We start from the raw sequence: 23,403 nt of genomic DNA, 5'->3' as shown, positions 1-23,403 counted from the left end.
TTGAGCCGCGCAGGGCCCCTTGGTCACTTGCCTGATGAAGGGGCCCTGTGTGGCTCCGAAACTTTGCTGTATATTTATCATGTGAGCACGAGAATAAAGCTTTGGACCGTTTCGAGGAATCCTTGGTGTGCCGACGGCATTTCTTGACTCTGATCATCAACGGTTTCCAGCCTGTGGTCATTACAGCACCCAGCATTACTGAGCAGCCAGTTTAACCAGTTTATTGAACGTGTGGGTGGGCAATATTGCGCTTAGACTCAGCCTGCAGGGTGACACATTGCCTAGGGGGGGGGTGTAAATAACAGTCTGGGCTCACAGGAGATGGAAAGAATGTGTAGTATGGTTCTGCCATGAAGAGGACTGCTGGTGCAGGACCGAGGAGGAAGTCGGGGACAAAGTACATGAAGATTGGTGCTATTTTTTTTTTTTATATATACAGGAGGATGGAAAATCTAAAAAATAAAAATTCCTGGAGTTCTACTTTAAACTTTCTGTTATATTCCTCTAGTGGCCATCAGAAAATCTCCAAGCCTAAGTAGCTGTTCCCTCTCCCAGCAGTGACCTTGTACAATTGCTGCTTTTGCTCAATAGTCAGTAGACTTGTACTTATATCTAGTCTGCCAGAGAAACAAGGACTGTTTTACTCTATGAAGCATCCCACACGCTCCTCTCTACAGCAGTCCTCCCTCTCTTCTGTCCCTTCTCAGAAAGATAAAAATAGGAGACTTGTGATGCTTAGAGGAGCCTTACCGATTTCTTTTTTGGCGCTTTGGTGGTGGCTTTCTTACTTTCCTCCAGGGCCATCTGAAGCCGCAAATCGTCACCCCGTCGGATTCGCTCCTCCTGCCAAGACATAAAATACAGTCAGTTTAAAACAAAGTGCTTTGTTTATCCCACCATTGTGAGGGGACCCTTTTACCTTCATAACCCCAGAAGTAATAAGCAGAATTCTTTTACAATTATGCATTTTGTTAAACTACAATTGTAACCAAAACTTTTTATTATTTTCGGTAAAATTGGGAAGCATTACTGCTTTTGTCTTTTTTTTTTTTTTTTTTTTTTTTTTTATCTTCTGTGTCCTTTAGCCTTGGTTCACATTGATGCGATTTGACATGTCAAATCACATGCCAAATCGGCGGTTAAGCGTCAGAATCGGTGTGACGATGACTTTGCGGCGCTGCACTGATTCCCAAAAGTAGTTTCTGTACTACTTTTGGCGATTTCAGGTGCGATTTCTATTACCTTTTGTACCACCACCCCCTCCCTTTAGAATGTAAGCTCTACGAGTCGGGCCCTCCTGTCCTTTCTGTATTGAACTGTAATGTAATTACATCGTAAAGTTGCAGGGGGCACAGTGGTGTAGTGGATAGCACTTTCGTCTAGCAGTAAAAAGGTTCCGGCAGCTTCCAGAGAACACCACAGCATCCTACCTCAGTACTTCTCAAGAGCCCTTGTGTAAGTATTTTATTACTAAAGTGTGTGTGTGTGTGTGTGTGTGTGTGTGTGTGTGTGTGTATGTATGTATATATATATATATATATATATATATAAAATATATACACGCACGAAAGTGCTGCTATATATATTAGGTGGCACAGTGGTGTAGTGGGTAGCACTCTCACCTAGCTGAGAAAAGGTTTGCTGGTTTGAATCCCAACCACGACATTACCTGCCTGGAGTTTGCATGTTCTCCCTGTGCCTGTGTGGGTTTCCTCCGGGTACTCCAGTTTCCTCCCACATTCCAAAAACATGCTGGTAGGTTAATTGGATCCTGTCTAAATTGGCCCTAGTATATGAATGTGAGTTAGGGACCTTAGGTTGTAAGCTCCTTGAGGGCAGGGACTGATGTGAATATATAATATATAAGTAAAGCGCTGTGTAAATTGATGGCGCTATATAAGTACTGTACCTTAAAGTGCTGCGTAAACTGTTGGTGCTATATAAATCGTGTATAATAATAATAACTTCAATAGACATATGCGCAGGAAACCACACAGATGTCTCTGAAATTGTTGGACTGTCACGCGGGAATGAAATGCACGATTTCAATCCCACATCAATGTGAACAAGGACTTAAAGGGGTTTTAAACCCTTGTTTTCTCACCCTAATCCATCCTATGCATTAAAGTGGGGTTCCACCCAAAAAAACAAAGATACCTGAAAAATTCTAAAAAACAAAAAAACATTTGGATATTTTTTTTTTTTTACTTACCTCTAAATGCCTGTTGCTAGGTGGTCCCTCGTAGTCTGCCTCTTCCTTTGCCTGGGCTGGTGACATCACTTCCCCCTCGGCACAGGAAGGGCTCGGCTCTGCTCCCTCCCTCCTGTCAATCATCTGGGACCCATTACAGGTCCCAGGTGATTGAGCGGCCAATCACGGCGCGCGGCGCCGCTCGCGCATGCGCAGTGGGTGCCAGGCTGTGAAGCCACAGCCCGGCGCCCACAGTTGAAAGCGGAGGGGGGGGGACGAACGGGGCTTCGATCCCCCGCATCGCTGGACCCAGGGACAGGTAAGTGTCCAATTAAAAGTCAGCAGCTGCAGTATTTGTAGGGGCCCTGTGTGGCTGCTGACTTTTAATTTTTTTTTTTTTAATGGACCCCCTGGGTGGAACTCCTCTTTAAGGTGAAAAAACACCTCACCTGGCAGTGACCGGCCCCCCAGCCCTCCCGTTTTACTTACCTGAGCCCTGAATTTCACCCAGCGGAGACGCGCTCTTCCTCTGCCCGGGGTTCTCGGCTCTCGATTGAATAGATTGATAGCAGCGCAGCCATTGGCTCCCGCTGCTGTCAATCAAATCCAATGATCCGGGGCCGAGTCCGGCATTCGTGTCTATAGATGCAAATGCTGGACTTGTAAGCGCGCTCGCAAGGTGTCCCCCTGGGAGAGCGCTTCTTCTAGGGGGGTTATACGACACGGGGAGGAGCCACGAGAGCCGAGAAGACAAAGTTTGGGGCCACTCTGTGCAAAACAAACTGCACAGTGGAGGTAAGTATGATATGTTTGTTATTAAAAAAAAAAAAAACGCCAACCTTTACAATCACTCAGATAAATAAATAAATCAGACAGATTTACCACTTATATTTATCCTGGTGACCATTAAAGCTGAACTCCAGGCCAACTGATAAATACACAAAAAAAAAAAAAAAAAAAAGCATAAATGGCGATTGTTGTACCTGCTTGGAATTTGCATTTCAGTTTATCCAGCTTTAAGATTTACACAGACTCTGCACACAGCACAGCCCGATAGATGACACCACATTATCTGTATTGCCCCTTACACACGGTCGGATTTTCCAATGGAAAATGTGTGATAGGACCTTGTTGTCGGAAATTTCGATCGTGTGTAGGCTCCATCACACATTTTCCATCGGAATTTCCGACACACAAAGTTTGAGAGCATTTCTTGTAAAAAAAAAAAAAAAAGTTTGAGAGCTTGCTATAAAATTTTCTGACAACAAAATCCGGAATTGTCGGAATTTCCGATCGTGTGTACACAAATCCGACGCACAAAGTGCCACGCATGCTCAGAATAAATTAAGAGACGAAAGCTATTGGCTACTGCCCCGTTTATAGTCCCGACGTACGTGTTTTACGTCACCGCGTTCAGAATGATTGGATTTTCCGACAACTTTGTGTGACCGTGTGTATGCAAGACAAGTTTGAGCCAACATCCATCGGAAAAAATCCATGGATTTTGTTGTCGGAATGTCCGATGAATGACCGACCGTGTGTACGGGGCATTACAGTTAGGCTGCTTTCACACTGGGGCGGTAGGGGGCGTCGGCGGTAAAACAGTGATATTTTTAGCGCTGTTTTACTGCGGTATTCGGCTGCTAGCGGTGCGGTTTTAACCCCCCGCTGGCGGCCGACAAAAGGGTTAAAACCACTCGTATAGCGCGGGTATAGCGCGGCTATAGCCGCGGTATAGCCGCACTGTCCCATTGATTTCAATGGGCAGGAGAGTTTTAGGAGCGGTGAATACACCGCTCCTTCACCGCTCCAAAGATGCGGCTTGCAGGAGATTTTTTCTTCTCCTGCCAGCGCACCGCTTCAGTGTGAAAGCCCTTGGGCTTTCACACTGAACAAACAGCAGCAGATGTTTTGGGTCGGTTTGCAGGTGGTATTTTTAGCGCAATAACGCCTGCAAACCACCCCAGTGTGAAAGGGGTCTTATAGACTGCAGAAGGAGTGCAGTGGTGATCTTTCTACTCTCTTCTATCAGCAAGTTCCTTGTCAGCACATTTACGTACAGCACTTCTGATTGGTGGTCCAGCCTATCCCTCTTCCACTCTGAGCTCTACTGTACAGGGACTGCACGAGGCTAATACCAAGTTTATATAAATGACACTACTTGTATTTCAATATATACAATTCAAAATTTAAGAACAAATACATGGCTGTTTTAATGTGTCTTTATAGCTGCCTGGAGTTCAGATTTAAAGTTAAAAGCGGAGATTATGGAATTAGTAGTAGACCTGGCAGGAATGTCATTTTCCAATGAAACAGTGCGGCTGAGGTGAGTTTGTAGGGAAAGGGAAACAAAATGAACAGGTTGCATGTAACTTAAACCTACTCTAATAAAAAGTGACACTTCTGTGCCCAGAATTCAGAAGAGCTTGCCATAAAGTATTCAAATGCCATAGCCACTGTGCAACTCTACATTTTTCTAAACCTACTCTAGCTTGCACATTATTGGCTGCCCTCCTTCTGCTCATTTTCAATCTGAGTGAATGCAGTCACTGCTAACATTGGAAGATCTAGTAGAAATGATCAGCGATCTGCTAGTTTCCTAAGACTTAACATTAATGTAAATACCTGACAGACTGCAATGGGCAACATGGCCATTCACCTGTCACCTCTATTCATTGTCAGTGAGCCCCGGAGTTATTACTTACCTGCTCTGCTACCTCTCTGCTCATGGCAAGTGCCAGCTGCAGCTGGAGCTCTTCCTCTCCACTTGTCTGAGGTCGGGCCTGTTCCAGCTCCGAGGAGACCCGGGGAGACGTAGCTACAAGAGACAAACAAGATATCAAGACAATTTCACTTTAAAGCTAAAATTTCTTCTTATACTTTGACTTCCTTGGTTACTCCACCCCTCTCATCAACATGCTAATACAATTGTTAAATAAAATCTTAATAGGTTTTCATTACATACCTTATTTTAGACCCAGTGACATCACCAGGCCTCTGTGCTTCTCTATGCAATGCGGGCAAATTGTGCCTAGTGAGAGGGGCCGGCAGCTTCCAGAGAACACCACAGCATCCTACCTCAGTACTCCTCTCAAGAGCCCTTGTGTAAGTATTTTATTACTAAAATGTATGTATGTGTGTGTATATGTGTATATATATATATATATGTATGTATATATATATATGTATGTGTATATATATATATATATATATATATATATATATATGTATGTATATATATATATATATATATATATATATATGTGTGAAAGTGCTACCCACTACACCACTGTGCCGCCCAATGTGTGTGTATATATATATATATATATATATATATATATATATATATATATATTTTGGGTGGCGTAGTGGTTAGCAATCTCACCTAGCTGTAAAAGGGGTTGCTGGTTTGAATCCCAACCTCGACATTACCTGCCTGGAGTTTGCATGTTCTCCCTGTACCTGCGTGGGTTTCCTCCGGGTACTCCGGTTTCCTCCCACACTCCAAAGACATGCTGGTAGGTTAATTGGCTCCTGTCTAAATTGGCCCTAGTATATGAATGTGAGTGAGGACCTTAGATTGTAAGCTCCTTGAGGGTAGGGACTGATGTGAATGTATATGTAAAGCGCTGTGTAAATTGACAGTGCTATGTAAGTACCTGAAATAATATCTATCTATCTATCTATCTATCTATCTATCTATCTATCTATCTATCTATCTATCTATCTATCTATCTATCTATCTATCTATCTATCTATCTATATCCATATATATATATCCATCTATCCAGGGACAGAGAGAACATTGCCAGGGTTCTATCTTTCCCCAGTCTACTAAAAAAAAATGGTATATCTGTGTTACTACTAGAGATCTCAGCACACTTCCTGTCCTGGGGGCAATATTATCATCAGAACAGGAAGTAAGGGGAAATCTCTCCAATGGGTCCACAGAGAGCAATTAGGCTCCATTGAAAACATGGAGGTGCAATGGAGCATACATGTTCAGGGCAGCCCATCCTTTTCGGTGGGCTGCTCTATGTGCAAGAAGCGGGCAAAAGAAATCCCTCACCCTGCGCCCATGAAAACACAGGCATTAGCAGATGCGCGGACACCATTTAACCAAAACTCAGGAAATACTGGAATTTTGGTTAAGTTAAACTGATTTTATTTTTTTGGATCAGATTAACCTCTTGCCCGCAGCGCTATGGATGAATGATGGCTATAACACGGTTGCACGTTTACAGGAGGGCGTCTATTGATGTCCTCCCAGAACCCTGCCTTCAGACACAGCCGATCACAGATTGGGGTAAAGACAAAATCTACCTAACAAGATCCCTGTCCTTGCACAGTGCCTGGTCTCTCCATCATATGGGTGCGTTGTGTATGTTTATACATCCGCACAAAGGGCTGAGGGCGCTGCGTGCCAAAACCATCGAGTGATCCATGCAAGGCCTCAACATGAGAAAATCTGGGAATTACAGAACGCTGACTCCTCAGCTGACTATTTTAGAAAGAACACCAGAGCGCCCCAGAGACAGGAAGCAGGGGCAGGGTTATTGGATGTACGGGGTCACTAGGCCTCATTCCCGGAATTCCTTTCACAGAAAACATGCAGAGCTGCAATCTGCTGCAGAGATTAGACAGAATCCTGCACTGTTGTACTGGGTCCCCCATATTGAGTCTTCCCAACACCCTTGAACTGGTTCCCAGTATCAATACCCGGGGGGGCAAAACCCTGCAGCCAGTGCGAATGGACCCCAATGGGGGAATGATGGGGGAATAAAACAAGCACTGCAATGTGTTTTAACAATGCATTGCAGCATGCATCCAGACTACACACTAGAACTGCGCTGTGTGGTGTGAACAAGCCCTTAGATTTAAGTTTTGTTTGTCTTTGAGCAGAGAAGAGTTAAATGTTCTGTCATTTTTGTTTCCCCCTCAGGTATTGTCCCTGTGACATCTGTAGAAAGATTGGGAATAGCAGTTGTCACCAGGAAAGCACAGAAGCGCAGGCAGTAATAAAACATTTCAGAGCTTCCTTGCACCACAAATTGTTTTTTTTTTTTTTTTTGTGGGTTCTAATGGAGCGATTTCCTGGCAGGAATTGAGGGAAATTCTTCCCAAAGATAACTCAGAAAGCCATAAAAACCTGACATGCCTTGTTTACACTTGCGGTGCTTTCTGAAGAGCGATTGGATTGCTCTTTAGGCCTCATGCACACAGAGCATCAACAACACTGCTTTTAAAACAGTGTTTTACTTTTTTTTTTCTGCTTATAAATGCCATTCTGTCAGCCTATGTGTCCATTCACACATAGGCCTTCAGAGGCAGAAAAAGAAAATGCACCGTCAGTGCCTTCAGGAGAGGAGCGTTAGGGTGGAGAAACCACCAAACGCTCATAAAAGCACAATAATGCTATCCTGTTATTGAGCATTCATGTGTTTAAAGGAGTTGGAAAGACAGAAGGTTTTTTATCTTTATGCATTAGGATGAAAAAACCTTCAGTGTGCAGCAGTCCCCCTAATACTTACCTGAGCCCCATCTCGATCCAGCAATCTTGCTTGAGAGACTCGGCTGCCCAGGACTCTCCCTCCTGATTGGCAGACATACAGACATACAGCAGGTGCCATTGGCTCCTGCTGCTATCAAAGTCAGTGAGCCAATGAGAAGAGAAGGGCCCGGGCCACAGCTCCATGTCTGAATGGACACAGGGAGTTGTGACTTGGCTCGGGTGCCCCCATAGCAAGCTGCTTGCTGTGGGGGCACTTGACAGGAAGGGTGGAACCGGAGCACAGAAGAGGGACCCGAGAAGAGGAGGATCCAGGTTGCTCTGTGCAAAACTATTACACAGAGCAGGGAAGTATAACATTTTTGTTATTTTTAACAAAACAAAAACAAAACTTTACAATCACTTTAATGCATTTTTTTGGCCAGAATAAATCATTATTTTAGCCAATAGAATGCATTAATGCCAAATGCACAAAACACAGCTAAAAAAAAGCACATCTAAAGCTAATGCCATGTACATACGGTCGGACTTTTCAGCTACAAAAGTCCGACAGCCTGTCCGACAGACTTTCAACAGACTTTCGACGGACTTTTGGCGGACTTTCACTTTCTAACGACCGGACTTGCCTACACACGATCACACCAAAGTCCGACGGATTCGTACGTGATGACGTACGACCGGACTAAAATAAGGAAGTTGATAGCCAGTAGCCAATAGCTGCCCTAGCGTCGGTTTTTGTCCGTCGGACTAGCATACAGACGAACGGATTTCTGGGTCCGGCGAAGTTACGGCGTAAAGATTTGAAGCCTGTTCCAAATCTAAAGTCTGTCAGATTTGTGACCGGAAAAGTCTGCTGAAGGTCCGGTGAAGCCCACACACGATCGGATTGTTCGCCGGATTTGGTCCGTCGGCGTCTGTCAGACCAGTGCGGTCGAAGAGTCCGACCGTGTGTACGCCCCATAAAGGCATCTAGGGGAGGAAGAAAAATGTCCTGTGAGCATCAGGCCATAGAGAGCATTTGACAGGCAGTGAGGAGGCTCGTCTAATGCAATAGGGGGTATAATTCCTGCCACGGCCACGGAACAAAACATCACGGCCAACATGTGTACACCCTCAGCCGCTGCCTTTCCAGCTGAAGGGTGAGCAGTCAAAGAGTGGTGAAATTATGGCTCAATAGTGTCGTTTTACCGCACCCCTTTGTGACATGGTGCATTATCCTGCTGGAAGGAGCCAGCACTGTAATCATAAAGGGATGCGGTAATCAGCACTGTAATCATAAAGGGATGGACATGATCAGCAACAATACTCAGGTAGGTCGTGGTGTTTATACAATGGTTAGTTGGCACTAAGGGGCCCAAAGTGTGCCAAGAAAATATCCTCCACACCATTACACCACCACCAGCCTGAACCCTTGATAGAAGGCAGGATGGATCCATGCTTTTATGTTGTTTACACCAAATTCTGACCCCACCATCTGAATGTCGCAGCTGAAATCGAGACTCATCAGACCAGACAATGTTTTTCCTATTTTCTATTGTCCAATTTTGGTGAGTCTGTGCGAATTGTAGCCTCAGTTGCCTGTTCTTAGCTGACAGGAGTGGCACCCTAATTTGAGTTACTGTTGCCTTTCTATCATCTTGAACCAGTCTGCCCATTCTCTTCTGACATCAACAAGGCATTTTCCTCCACACAACTGCCGCTCACTGGATATTTTCTCTTTTTCGGACCATTTTCTGTAAACCCGAGAGATGGTTGTGTGTGAAAATCCCAGTAGATCAGCACTTTTTGAAATACTCAGACCAGCCCGTCTGATACCAACAACCATGCCATGTTTAAAGTCACTTAAAGTGGTTGTAAACCCACTTTTTTGACTTCTACCTATAGGTAAGCCTAGAATAAGGAGATATTTCACTTGTAGTCCGCCGAAAATTCCAACGGCGGGGAAGAAACTAAACTAAGTTCCGTTTCTTCCCTAGCCTGTGCCGTTAATCGCGGCTCCCATGCGCAGGAGTATGACAGAGCCGGAGTCCGCGGCCCGGAAGGAAGACAGACCAGAAGATGGATGCTGCCTACACAGGGGACATCGCTGGATTCTTTTGCAGGTAAGTGGCACATAATGGGCTAGTGTGCAATGCATACTAGCCCATTATGCTTTTCATTTGCAGCCTTTGTAGCGAGCAAAAGAGGAAGTAAAACCCATCAGGGTTTACTTCCTCTTCAAATCCCCTTTCTTCCCAATTCTGGTGCTCAGTTTGAACTTCATCAAGTCGTCTTCACCTCGTATAGATGCCTGAATGCATTACGTTGATGCCATGTGATTGGCTGATTAGCAATTTGTGTTACTAAGCAATTGAACGGGTGTACCTAATAAAGTGGCCGGTGAGTGCATAATAGTGTGCAAAGGGTTAATTCAGCGTTTACACCTTCCTCCCTTCCTTCCTGAGGTCGGTCGATGACAACAATCCAGCATGAGGATGACTGGAAAGGGCAGAGAATAACACTCACCTGTTTCCATGGCATTGCTCCATCACTGGCCGGATGGGTGAGGCATCACTCCCTGGCTGAGGGAAACGCCGCGGAATCTCCCTTTCCAGCCAGGGAACGCCGTTTTCACTCATCCAGCCAGCGAGGAGGCATCGCCGTGGAAACACTTGTGTATTTCTGTGCACTCTGTAGAAATTCTGTTGCTGACAAGTTGTCACCAGTGACGGGATCACAAGTGTAACCCTTTCCTGCTCTACCCAAGACTAAATAGAAAGTGCTGACCAAAGTTGGGTGTTTAATTCATCTTACACACACATTGATTGTAATTAGAATGTGACATGTACGGCCTCATGCACATGGAGCTCCTATGTGCAGCAGCATAAATTCCCCCCATGCGTTTTGGGAGCTGCACATGTCATGTACAGCTGCCAATACAATTTAAAGGCTGAATGCGGCCGTGTCTAGGTAAATGGCTGCATGGCTTCCACTTTCACGTTCATGGAGAAGAGCACAGGAAAAATGCAGAAGCCATCAGTGTTTACCCGAGTGCCGCCACATACAGCTGTTTACTTAAATTGGTGACTGTACTGTACGTGGCACACGCTTCTCCCTGGTGCAAAAAAGTCCTCATCACACAGGAGCTGCTAAGTGTCCGTGTACATGAGGCCTATGTAAATATCTACTTGTCTTTGTTGTCACCAGCACCGCTTGGTACTAAATTTAGGACCCCTGCAGATCTTCCTCTTTTTTTCTGGTGTGTACACACACATATGCTGAGGTGTGTTGCATTAAAGTGCAAGTCATGCTAAAAACTTCGGAATAGGAGCCCCTGTCTGGCTTTTACTGCTGTCTGGGGCTCAGTTAAAGCGGAGCTCCACCCAAAAGGGGAAGCTCCGCTTGTTTGCTTCCTTCCCACTCCGCTGCAACATTTGGCACCTTGAAGGGGGGAGCGGATACCTGTCAAAACAAGGTACTCACTCTCACTTCCGTGTAAGATTGCCGCAATCGATGTGCAGCGATTTATGCAATTTCCGGCCCCTCCTCCTTCAGCCACCCCCTGTCTTCTGGGAGACACACAGGTCCCAGAAGCCAGGGGTGGCCGACATCATGGGATCCCTGGACGTGTAAGTGTCCTTATATTAAAATTGACTTTTACATTTTCTTTCCCCCAGGCTGGAACTCCTCTTTAACCACTTAAAGACTGCCTGCTGCAGATATAGGGTGGCACTTTTGCACGAAATGTGCAATAGATGCTGTGCGCACGCGTTGGACAGAGGGGAGCCAAACAGCGGGTCCGGCGGACCCGATTTCCGCCAGCCACCAGCAATCGTTCCCCAGAGAGGAAGAACGGCGATCTGCCTATGTAAACGAGACAGATTGCCATTCTGACAGGGGAGAGCACAGTGATCTTGTGGTTCTGCTAAGCAGGAACACGGATCTCTGTCTTCATCCAGTCAGACCATCCCCCACACAGTTAGCAAGCACCTCCTAAAGACACACTTAACCCTTTCATCACCCCTGGTGTTAACCCCTTCCCTGCCAGTGTTAGCACAGTAACAGTGCATATTTTTAGCACTGATCATTGTAATAATGTCACTGGTTCCCAAAACAGTATCAAAGTGTCAGGTGTCTGAATTGTCTGCCGCAATGTCGCAGTCCCCCCAAAAATCGCTGATCGCCGCCATTACTAGTAAAATAAAAATGCCATAAAAAATATCCCATAGTTTGTAGATGCTATAACTTTTGTGCAAACCAATCAATATCCACTTATTGGGATTTTTTTTACCAAAAATATGTAGAAAAATACATATTGACCTAAATTGATGAAGAAATTAGACTCTTTTTTTTTTTTTTTTATTGGATATGTTTTTTAGCAGAAAGTAAAAAATAGGGTTTTTTTTTTTTCAAAATTGTCGCTATTTTTTGTTTATAGCGCAAAAAATAAAAACCGCAGAGGTGATCAAATTACACCAAAAGAAAGCTCTATTTGTGGGGAAAAAAATTACACCAATTTTATTTGTGTACAGCGTTGCACGACCGCGCAGTTGTCTTTTAAAATAACGCAGTGCCGTATCGCAAAAAAATGGAGGGGGTAAAACCTTCTGGGGGTGAAGTGGTTAAATAAAAACTGCAGCCTTCCCCCTCCATTTTTCTTCCCTGCATGCCTTTTACATTCTTCAGCACAGTAAGCATACTCATCCAGCTGGCAGGTCCAGTGTTGAGCTGCTGGGATCCTCCTCTCTGCAGCCACTTGTCCGTCGCCGCCATGTTGTCTGTGACAGCTGCCCCCTCTTTTGCTGAATGGGACTGCACTTCATGCATCCCAGGAGACACCGCATCATTCGTCTAGGCGAATTGTGGAAACCGGGGTCGGGCCGGGCCTTTGATGCAAACCCCCCCCAAATATCGGCGCAGCAGAGGGGGAGCAGGATGGAGAGGAGGACCCACTAACGGTCCCACTAACTGCTGCGGGAGGGTGAAGGTCCACTTTAATTCAGACTCTGCCTCACTTTCTGTTCCAGTGACTTTGGCTTGCCAGAAAGAAAGTAAAAGGAAAACCTGCATCAGGAAGACAGACAGAAATAAAAACCTGACCTTCCCTCACTTTACTAAAAATAAAAAAATAAAAGGAAGTGTTTTTATTTCTTTCTGTATTTCACTTCCTGTCCAGTAAAATGTGGTAAGCAGGACAGGAAGTGAGAGAAAATCTCTCTACAACAGTGGTTCTCGACTCCTGTCCGCTAACAGGCCAGGTTTGCAAGATAACTGAAATACATCACAGGTAAAATAATTTGCTGCTCAGTGATTGCAGTATTCTGGTCTACATCTCCCCAATGTAATACTTCAAATCTGGCCTGTTAGTGGGTCCTGAGGACAGGAATTGAGAACCACTGCTCTACAAGAACCCCAGACAGCAGTAAAAAGCCGATAGGGGTATTAACCCTTCTCCACTCTGTTCAGAGCTAAGAAAAAACATTTTGGCTGAACATATATTTTAAGGCAGGGTTAGGCAACCTTAAAGAGGAAGTAAACCCTGATGGGTTTTACTTGCTTTGTTCCCCACCAGCAAAGTAAAAGCATAATGTACTAGTATGCATCGCATACTAGCACATTATCTGACACTTACCTGCAAATTAAGCCCGCACTGTCCCCGCTGTAGGCCGCATCCATGTTCGCCCCTCTTTGTTCCGGGGCCGCGGACTCAGGCTCTGTGACCGTCCGGAGTCAGGTGACATGCACGTGGGAAGCCGCCGGTTACAGCACTCCCTGTTGAAAAAATGGCACGGGCGGCCTCTTCTTCACAGCGCATGCGCCAATGACATCATCGGCTCAGTGTACAGCAAATATCTCCTAAACAGCGTACATTTAGGAGATATTTACAGTATCTTTGGGTAAGCCTTATTATAGGCTTACCTATAGGTACAACTTACCAATGGTTTATGTTTACAGCCTCTTTAACCACTTCAGCCCCAGAAGAATTGGCTGCTCAATGACCAGGCCATTTTTTGCGATACGGCACTGCGTCGCTTTAAATGACAATTACGCAGTTGTGCAACGCTGTACCCAAACAAAACTGACGTCCTTTTTTTCTCACAAATAGAGCTTCATTTTGGTGGTATTTGATCACCTCTGCAGTTTTTATTATTTGCGCTATAAACAAAAAAAGAGCGACAATTTTGAAAATAACACAATATTTTGTACTTTTTGCTATAATAAATAGCCCCAATTTTTTTCCTCTGTTTAGGCCGATATGTATTCTTCTACATATTTTTGGTAATAAAAATTGCAAAAACAGTACAGTGGAACCTCGAATTACGAGCATAATCCGTTCCAGGAGAATGCTCGTAATCCAAAGTACTCGCATATCAAAGCGAGTTTCCCCACTGAAGTCAATGGAAACGAAAATAATTTGTTCCGCATTGACTTCAGTGGCATGCAATATCACATGCGGCCAGAGGTGGGGGTGGGGGGGCGCCGGAGAGCTTCAGGAAAAGGCCGGAAAGGCCCGAGAACACCTCGGCAAACCTCAGACACCGTTCCCGAGGGTTGCCGAGGTCAGCCGAGGCCTGGCCTTTCCGTGCATTTCCGAACAGCGCCAGTCGGCACCGCTCAGCTCCGGCCCCCCCCCCCCCCTCACCTCAGGCCAAACGCGGTACTGTTCATGCTTTGACCTGAATCATGTTTGTTTTGCAAGACAAAAAATACAGTGCTCGTATTGCGAAATGCTCGTTAACCGCGTTACTCGCAATCTGAGGTTCCACTGTATATTGATTGGTTTGCGCAAAAGTTATAGCGTCTACAAAATAGGGGATAGATTTATGACATTTTTATTATTTTTTCTTCTTTTTTTACTAGTAATGGCAGCGATCTGCGATTTTTATCAAGACTGCGACATTATGGCGGACACATCGGACACTTTTGACACATTTTTGGGTTGATTGACAATTATACAGTAGAGTTGCCACCTCATCCCTTTAAACCCGAACACATATTAATTACACAGGTTCTGAGGCTAATTTAATGCAGATAGGTGAGTTTAATTACCAACTTAATCTGCCTCAGAACCTGTGCAATTAAAATGTGTTTGGTTTTAAAGGGATGAGGTGGCAACTCTACTATACAGTGATCGGTGCTATAAAAATGCACTGATTACTGTATAAATGTCACTGGCAGGGAAGGGGTTAACACGAGGGGGTGATCAAGGGGTTAACTGTGTTCCCTATGTGTGTGTTCTAACTGTGGGGGATGGGACTGACTATAGGAGATGAGAGATCGTGGTTCCCAGCTCGTAGGAACTCACAATCTCTCTCTCCTCACAGGACTGGGATTTGTGGGTTTACACACACACACGTCTTGCCTGTTCTGCCTCTCGTGCCCGGCTGTCATCGCAACAGCCGATCACGAGCATCGGCACCCCAGCCGCACAGTGGGTGCGCGCACCTGCTATCCTGCTTAAAGGGACCGATGTATAGCTATGACGGTTCGCGGGATCGTGCCGACCTGCTGCAGTATAATGATGGCGGCTGGTCGGCAAGTGGTTAAAGAGGTGGAGATCTACCTGAACACAACAGAAGTCTAAGATCACTGGGCACAGCGTCGCCTCCTGACACCTGTTTTAAACCTCTAATTGCCATACTACTGTGTCACAATCACATGCATTGCATGGCAATCATGGGTTTAAATCAGGTGGTGAGGAGGCAACATATCGCCTCCTAACCACCTGTCAAACACACTTGGATTGCTTTTCAGAGGAGCAGCAGTGCCTGCTGCACTTGTGAATGAGCCCTTAGTTGCATTCGGCAGCAGCACCCTTAGGGCTTGTTCACATGTACTGTACATGTAAAACCGTGCAGTTGAGCCGCGGTTTTACCGCCCCCTTTAGCTGCTGAGGCAGCAGCCAAAGGTGTACACATGCAGCAGCAGGAATTGAACCCTCCTGTTGCTTTTGGTGGGTGCTACCGTCTGCCACTCACGATCCATTCAAGTAAACAAGGTCACCCTGTAGGCACCCCACAACTGCATGCTTCTGTGGTGTCCGAGGGATTAAAGCAGATAGTGAGAAAGCAACACAGCGCTTCCTGCTTTCACGCCTTGTTTGCTGTACTGCACAAAGTTGCAGGGCACTTGCAGAGTGGCCTCATTCATTTGAATGGGTCATGCTTGGCAGGTGCTACACCCACCAACCATGAAAAGGCGTATAACTCCTGCTGCGGCTCCGACGGATGTTGGCTCAAACTTGTCTTGCATACACACGGTCACACAAAGTTGTCGGAAAATCCGATCGCTCTGAACGCGGTGACGTAAAACACGTACGTCGGGACTATAAACAGGGCAGTAGCCAATAGCTTTCGTCTCTTAATTTATTCTGAGCGTGCGTGGCACTTTGTGCGTCGGATTTGTGTACACACGATCGGAAATTCCGACAATTCCGGATTTTGTTGTCAGAAAATTTTATAGCCTGCTCTCAAACGTTGTGTGTCGGAAAATCCGATGAAAAAAGTCAGATGGAGCCCACACACGGTCAACAAGCTCCGATCGCACATTTTGCGTCGGAAAATCCGACCGTGTGTACGGGGCATAACTGTTCTGAGCCCCTTATAAGACTGCTTTCACACAGATGTGCTGTGGTTTACCTGCAGGTGCAGTGCATCTGCAACTTTTCTGGGTTAGCTACGCTTTTCCGTAGACATCTATGTGGAGGTGCATTGATGTGCTGTTCATTCTTAATGGCACCAAATTGCATCAATTAAGTATCATGCATTGCGGCAATGTAGTATTAATGGACCCTTAAGGCTGTAAGCTGGTCTTTGCTCTGTAACAGCTCAGAAAACGCCTTGCCTACATATAGTGACTCGATGAATTCACTGGTTGTGAGACTAGAATTAAGATGACACCCCCAGAGCCTGGCCCTTTATAAATAAGCCAGCATTGGCGGCACTTGCATCTTCATCTGGACATGTTCCCTTTAATAGTCTGCAGAGTACTTTTTTCTGCTGTAAGGGTTCATTCAGATGGGGGTTTACACCCTTTCTGTATGGGGGGGCTACATTTGTTATTGCGTCTATAGAGGTGGCTGCACAGACAGCTCTGTGTCAAAATTTGACATGTGTGCAGCAGCGGATGCACAGATCCAAATAAAGGCAGTGTGCGCTCAGATTATTGCACCCGCTGCAGGATGCATGTCAAATTTTGTGGCTAGGTCCAACTCAATAGACTTCCTGTGCGCAGCGCAGGGTGGATACAGATGCGCAGAACGGGTGTCAATGCACATCTGAATGAAGCCTTAAAGCCTCTCTCCTCTGGATGCTTCCATCTTGGTTTAATAGGCATGGTCGGTCATCCCCGGCCTCCTCCACAGCAGCAGAAATAAATTCCAAACTGTACTAATCACTAAAGCAGGATTCCCATTGCACCATCTGTCTCCTGTCCTTTGTGTTTGCTGTGCCAAGCCGGCAGCCAGCGGGGGACGGGAGAAGTGGGCACATATCACCGGCGGATTATCGCTGCCTCCACAGGTTCAATTTAAAGCGGAGCCACCATCTGGATAACAATACCAGTACATTTATGAAAGGTCAGGTTATGTGAACGTTGAAAAGAGAATTACAAATCCGTTTTATTGGAGGCAGTTCATACCAGCAGGGGAACATTATGTTATAACTTGCATGCACTGGTGTGCGTTGTGTAGGGCAGTGTGGTGCATTGTTACAACACATTACACACGGTTTACTTTTGTTTTTTTAACTTAATTGAAGGGTCACAAAATCACATTTCATTCAACGCTATGCACCAAGGTGACACACATCACCACATATGTATTGTGTGAACAGCGCACATGGCAAACAATGGTTTTCTATGTGCCCTTGCGTTGTGCCCTTAGGATTGGTTCACACTATTGCGCAGGCACAGCAGCCGCCTATTCATTTGAATGGGCTGTTGTGCCTGTGTTTCATGCAGAAAAAAAAAGGCTCCTGTACCACTTTTAAAAAGCAGTGGCAGGGAAATCGCATAGTGCTTTTGCACCATGTTTTTTCCCACACCCACAAATGCGCTGTGTTTTTTGATGTGTGGGGGTGCCATTAAGAATGGATGGCAGTCCCGCTCCTTTCTAAAGAGCAGGATGTTTTGACTGCAGTTGGTTGCAGGTACAGCAGCGATTCTCGCACCTTCAACCACCTGCAATAGTGTGAACCAGGCCTTATTGAGGGGTTTTGTAGACAGGAAAACATGTTTCATCTAATGGCTACAAAGCCTACACTCCCTGGCAGGTGACGCAGGCTCACCCAAGTCGTGGAGTCTCAGCACCAGCTGGTTTTCACCAGAGCTCCTGGTGGTGGAAATGGTGGTTCGGTGTGTGTTGGTACAAGGTCACAGCCTCCAGGATCACCCTACCAAGGGGTGATCAGAGACAGGGAAGGCTGCAGTATGGAGACTGTACACTGGGGGGATCCACAAAATAATAGTTGGGTCAAGGCAGGCAGCAATCTAGAGAGAAGTTGGGTTCAGGTAGGGGTGGAGGTAGGTAGCAATGAAGAGAGAAAAGAGAAGCAGGAGTCAAGGTAGGCGGCAAACACAATAGAAGTCAGATTAATAATGAAACATGCAGCCAGACGTATAATACAGCTCTTTTACACCAGCAGAGTAGCTAGCAAAAAAAAAAAAAACACAGAGCACCAACCACTTCCAGAGCTGATGCCTAAATATCCCCCTGGGTCAGGGGACACACCCAGCATCATTTCAGAGAGCACTGGAAATCCTGGCAGGGATTCTTTTAACCCCCCAATGGAATATTTGGTAGAGATTTTATGAGTAGCATTGGATGTACTGGTGGTGATATTGGAAATCCTGTACGGATTCTGTGAGCACCATTGGAAATGGTGGAAAAGATTGTTAGAGGGCCACTGGAAGCTCTGACAAGGATACTGGAAGTACTGGCAGGAATCCTGGAAATACAGTGATGGAAGGTGTAGGAGTGTGCCCTAGAAATTTACAGATGGATGGTGAGATGTTCCTAACAGAACTAGTGTAGGCCATGCTCCATGTTTGCCATCTCCAGCCCTAGTGTAGCTCCTACCGGCTTGGTCCGGAGCCTCGCCAAGCTCTGCTCTAAAAATGAACATTCCGGTTCTGTCACTAACTGTCCTACTACTTAGCTCAGCCAAAAATGAGCTTTACAAAAGTCTGTACCTTGCTCATACTAAAGTAATAGGCTGTCCTTTACAAAAGACACCTCAAGCGTCTATGCTCCCCTAGTGTCTGGCCACTTAGGCAACCGGGCTGCGATATGAAGAGGCAGCGGAAGTGTCCCTCAGTACCTGGGAGTATTGGGTATTCCTCAAGGGGGGGACTGGCAACAGATTGGAGTGGTGTGAGAAGCGAGCACAGCTGTCCTACAGTGCATTCTATAAATAAAAACAGTTACTCTGCCTATTACTGGCAAACAACCTGTTCACTTTATAGATTCAGTCCATCTTTTGCGCCCACTTTTTGCAAAAAGTAGTAAATGTGGCAACATTGATATAATGATCAATAGGAATTTACTAATATTTGCAATCATAGCAGCAGTAGGGTCGTTGGTCCCAACCCCAACCATAGCACTACCTGCTTGGAGTTTGCATGTTCTCCCTATGCCTGCGTGGGTTTCCTCCCACACTCCAAAGACATGCTGGTAGGGTAATTGGCTCCTGTCTAAATTGGCCCTAATATGTGTATGTATGAATGCGAGTTAGAGACCTTATAATGTTAGCTCCTTGAGGGTAGGGACTGATGTGAATGTATAATTTTATATGAAAAGCGCTACGTAAATTGACATCGCTATATAAGTACCAGGAATAAAAATACATAATAAAAAAATGAAGCCTGTAGAGTGTTGCAGGTGCAGTGCACAGCCTCCTGCAAGGTCTTCTCAAAGCCTCAGGTCTGTATGAAGATAGAGACCTGCTGGAGGAAGGGAGTAGGGATGATCACACTTCTGCCGTGGACCTGGCTTACACAGCTGTGCAGCCAAAAGTGGAACTTCTGCTCATTTGTCTTCTCACCCCTTCCGGGGCCACATTTGGCACCTTTCGGAGGGGGAGGGGGGAGCAAATACCTGTCTTTGACAGGTATCTTGACCCCACTTCCGGGAGTCCAGGTCGCGGCGAATTATGTCACAGCTCAGGTCCCTCCTCCTTCCCCCACTGCCGGGCCAGCAAAAGAGCGCAGTAGTGCCTCGCGCATGCGCAGTAGTGACCCGGCGTGAAACCGTAATGCTACACTGCCATATTCCCTTACCCACAATGGCGGCGGCAGCTCCCGACAGCTGATGGAAATATCGCTGGACTCCAGGACAGGTAAGTGTCCTATTATTAAAAGTCAGCAGCTGCAGTATTTGTAGCTGCTGGCTTTTAATTTTTTCAGGGGTGGGCGGACCTCCGCTTTAACCCAAAAGATGACAATATTCTGGTGGAAGATGTAACCCTCCAGTCACGGTGACAAATTTTTGTTTTTGTTTTTTTTCCCCCAATTGATACGTGATTCAATCAAAGTGATTGAATCCCCAAACAAATGAATAGCCATAACCTAAAATCCACATCTGTGTGTGTGTGGCATATTGATCAAATGGGTCGTCAACTATAGATTGATTATTCCTAGTGGAAGAGATCAATCGGAAAAGAAATCAATCATTTATCAATTGTGGCCACCATAAGGCTAGTTTCATCCATAACCCTTGAGAAGGCCTCATTGGTGTAAAAAATTCACAGTGTACAGAAGCAGCCAATCAGAAAACAAGCTGTCATTACACCGTCACTTTATGAGCACACATATCCTGATGTATACATTTAAACAGACCAATTCAGCCGTGTGTATCGGTGCTCAGATTTCCAGACTGGTTTCTGGTACACTGGGGGGGTTAATATGTAGGTAGAGAGGAAATCCAGCATACAGAGGAAGGGAGGCCGGTTACAATGTGCTCTCCCCCACTGGCCTTGGTATGTGCATAGTAAGCTTTACTTCCACTCCTCTGCTGTACATTCCTTAATCTGCATCTCACAGCTAGAACCCCAACAATAGCTTTTCTTTAATGTAAAGAGACCCTTTCTCTGGAAAAAAATAAAATATCCGGTGAAATTTCACACCTTCCTCCTTCACCCCCCCCCCTCCTCCTCCATCCTTAGGTGGGGGTGTGCCCCCTCACCCCCCACCCTTTGCCCAAATATTTGCTCTAGCTCAATCCTACCTCCCAGTCCTTATAGTGGCTGATTTAATTCATAGGGTCAACTCCTAAGGGACCACTTTCTATGGATCCGATCTTATGTGCTTTACATATCCATAGGCCTTGCACACTCGTTTGTAGCCATACAAGGTTGTTTTATTACAGATCTGCATACAGGTGTCTCCTCTACAGCAGTGGTTCTCAACCTCAGTCCTCAGGTACCCCCAACATGCCATGTTTTGGAAACTTCCCTCAGATAAAATAGCTCTTATCAATACCATGTCATTGATATTGATTTAAAGCAGCTGTGCAAAGTAAAGGAAAACCTGAAAACAATGACCCCCATTGGGGGTACTTGAGGACTGAGGTTGAGAACAACTGAATCTACAGGACCTATTTTAACACTAAAAATGCAGAACCACCCGCATGGGTCACATTCTGCTGCGGTACCCACCTGCCTACTACGACATGCCATTTCATTCTTACTGCTCATGTGTACAGCCCTGTGGCTGTACAAGTGGCTGAATGCACTTGTTTATAGGCAGTCAGACCGCATGTCTGAATTAGCGCTATGGGACAATGCAATCCGCAGCATAAAAATCCTTTCTGCTGGAATAAAAAATATATACAATTTTACGTTTGAGTGCAGCAATTTATGCATACCCCAATACATATGAATATATATGCATAAACTGAAACAATGGCAGCTAGAAGGGGAATTATAGTATTATTAAAGGTACTTATATAGCGCCGTCAATTTACGCAGTACTTAACATATACATTGTACATTCACATCAGTTCCTACCCTCAAGGAGCTTACAATCTAAGGTCCCTAACTCACATTCATATATTAGGGACAATTTAGACAGAAGCCAATTAACCTACCAACATGTCTTTGGAGTGTGGGAGGAAACCGGAGTACCCGGAGGAAACCCACGCAGGCACAGGGAGAACATGCAAACTCCAGGCAGGTAGTGTCGTGGTTGGGATTCAAACCAGCGACCCTTTTACTGCTAGGCGAGAGTGCTACCCACTACACCATTGTGCCACCCATTATACACATGTACACACCTACGCACTTTTACTTGTGCACACGCAAGGTCTTTGTTTTTTTTTTGTTTTTTTACACAAGACCTTCTGCCGGTCTCTGCCACCAAGATCCCAGGTATAAACATCAGTAAATGATGTCCGCATGCAAAAGTCCTTAGGGGCTTGTTCACAAGAGCAACAGGGGTGGTGGTTAAAAGAAGCAAATGAGACGCACTCACCCCCTAGCCCCCCCCCGAATGCTAACATTACAGCCTGACAGGATTATACATTAAGGATGAGCTCCGGCGTGTTCGCATGCCGAACGTGCCGAGCCCGCTAATCACAAGCAGTGTGGCTGCAGAGATCGGGAAATGTCTCCCTGCCTGTGATTAGCGCTGCGCCATGCTGACTTCCTGGCGGGCTCGGCACGTTCAGCATGCGAACACGCCGGAGCTCATCCTTACTATATATATGACACGGCAGCAATGCTTTGCTTCACAGTCGCAGCATTTTTAACCTGGGCTGTGAAGTATGACAGGCGACAACTAAACTCACGTATTGAGATCAATACTGTTGCACTTGGCGGCAGTCTCACAATATTAAATTGCTTTTTAGCAATTAAAAAAAAAAAAAATAGTGAAAAAAAAAAAAAAAAACACCTATCAGCCGCTGCTTTACCGCCCTCCAAAAAAGAATCCAGCGCAGATCACTTTTCAGAAGGTGGTAAGCACTGCCGCCTGTCTGAAAGAGACCTTACTCTTCTTGGATATTCATTTTACCTAATGTATACACTGTTACCTATTGTATCCTCTGCTGTACTGTACTACTAATTCTACAGATGTTTAACAAAATATAATAAAAAAAAACCTATCAACTGCCATAACTGGGTGAATGGAGGCGCTGTGAGCTTGTCATTGTTTTGGTTCCGGTGCACCTCGCTGTATCTAGTACAGGAAATAAAAATTGGAGCAAGTTACTGACCAAGAACAGGAACTTATTTCCTCATAGGTGGTTTCTTTATATACACATATATCTAACTTGTTAAAGCATTTCAGTATTATCCATTACGGGACGCCATGCAATGCTACTGGGCAGAACAGCAGATAGCAAAATAAAACGAAATGATAAATACTATACAAATCACATTTACAAAGCATATTACTTTATTGGCCTACAACTCTCTATTTCAGTGAACAAAAAAGACGGGTCAGAAAGCCCAAAGGAGGCTACAAAGTATTTGGTTCTTATAGGGATGAAGGTTTTAGTGCCTTTAGAAAGTGTCATGTCTATATTGTACTCTGTATAACCTTATTACAGTTTTCTGTTGTCAATGCAGAATTAGGAGGTTGGGTTGTATGAGAGTTAGGTATGGCATACAGCTTCCTGTCACCGTGGCAGAATGAGGAAGTTAGGTTGTGGGACACTTAAGCAAGCCATAGATTATGCAACTTTCATTCTTTCAACCGCTGGTTGAAAGAATAAATTGTTGAAGGAAAG

At 45.4% G+C, this 23,403-nt stretch overlaps 1 protein-coding gene across 8 annotated transcripts in view; it reads right to left on the bottom strand.

The window, feature by feature from the left end:
• The window catches only part of EPN2 (epsin 2), a 120,596-nt gene that overhangs the window by 38,703 nt on the left and 58,490 nt on the right, over positions 1 to 23,403 (bottom strand). For all 8 annotated transcript variants that reach the window (XM_073636402.1, XM_073636404.1, XM_073636398.1 and 5 more), the window contains 2 exons: positions 4,897 to 5,009; positions 751 to 843 (listed from right to left, as the gene is read on the bottom strand). In XM_073636402.1, coding sequence (XP_073492503.1) covers positions 751 to 843; positions 4,897 to 5,009 — 206 coding nt within the window. The remainder of the gene's footprint in view (positions 1 to 750; positions 844 to 4,896; positions 5,010 to 23,403) is intronic.

The sequence above is a fragment of the Aquarana catesbeiana genome, linkage group LG06 (assembly GCF_042186555.1).
Source record: "Aquarana catesbeiana isolate 2022-GZ linkage group LG06, ASM4218655v1, whole genome shotgun sequence".
In the NCBI taxonomy this organism is placed as follows: Eukaryota; Metazoa; Chordata; class Amphibia; order Anura; family Ranidae; genus Aquarana; species Aquarana catesbeiana.
The sequence above is the reverse complement of the archived record's forward strand: the minus strand, read 5'-3'. Positions and strand labels throughout refer to the sequence as shown.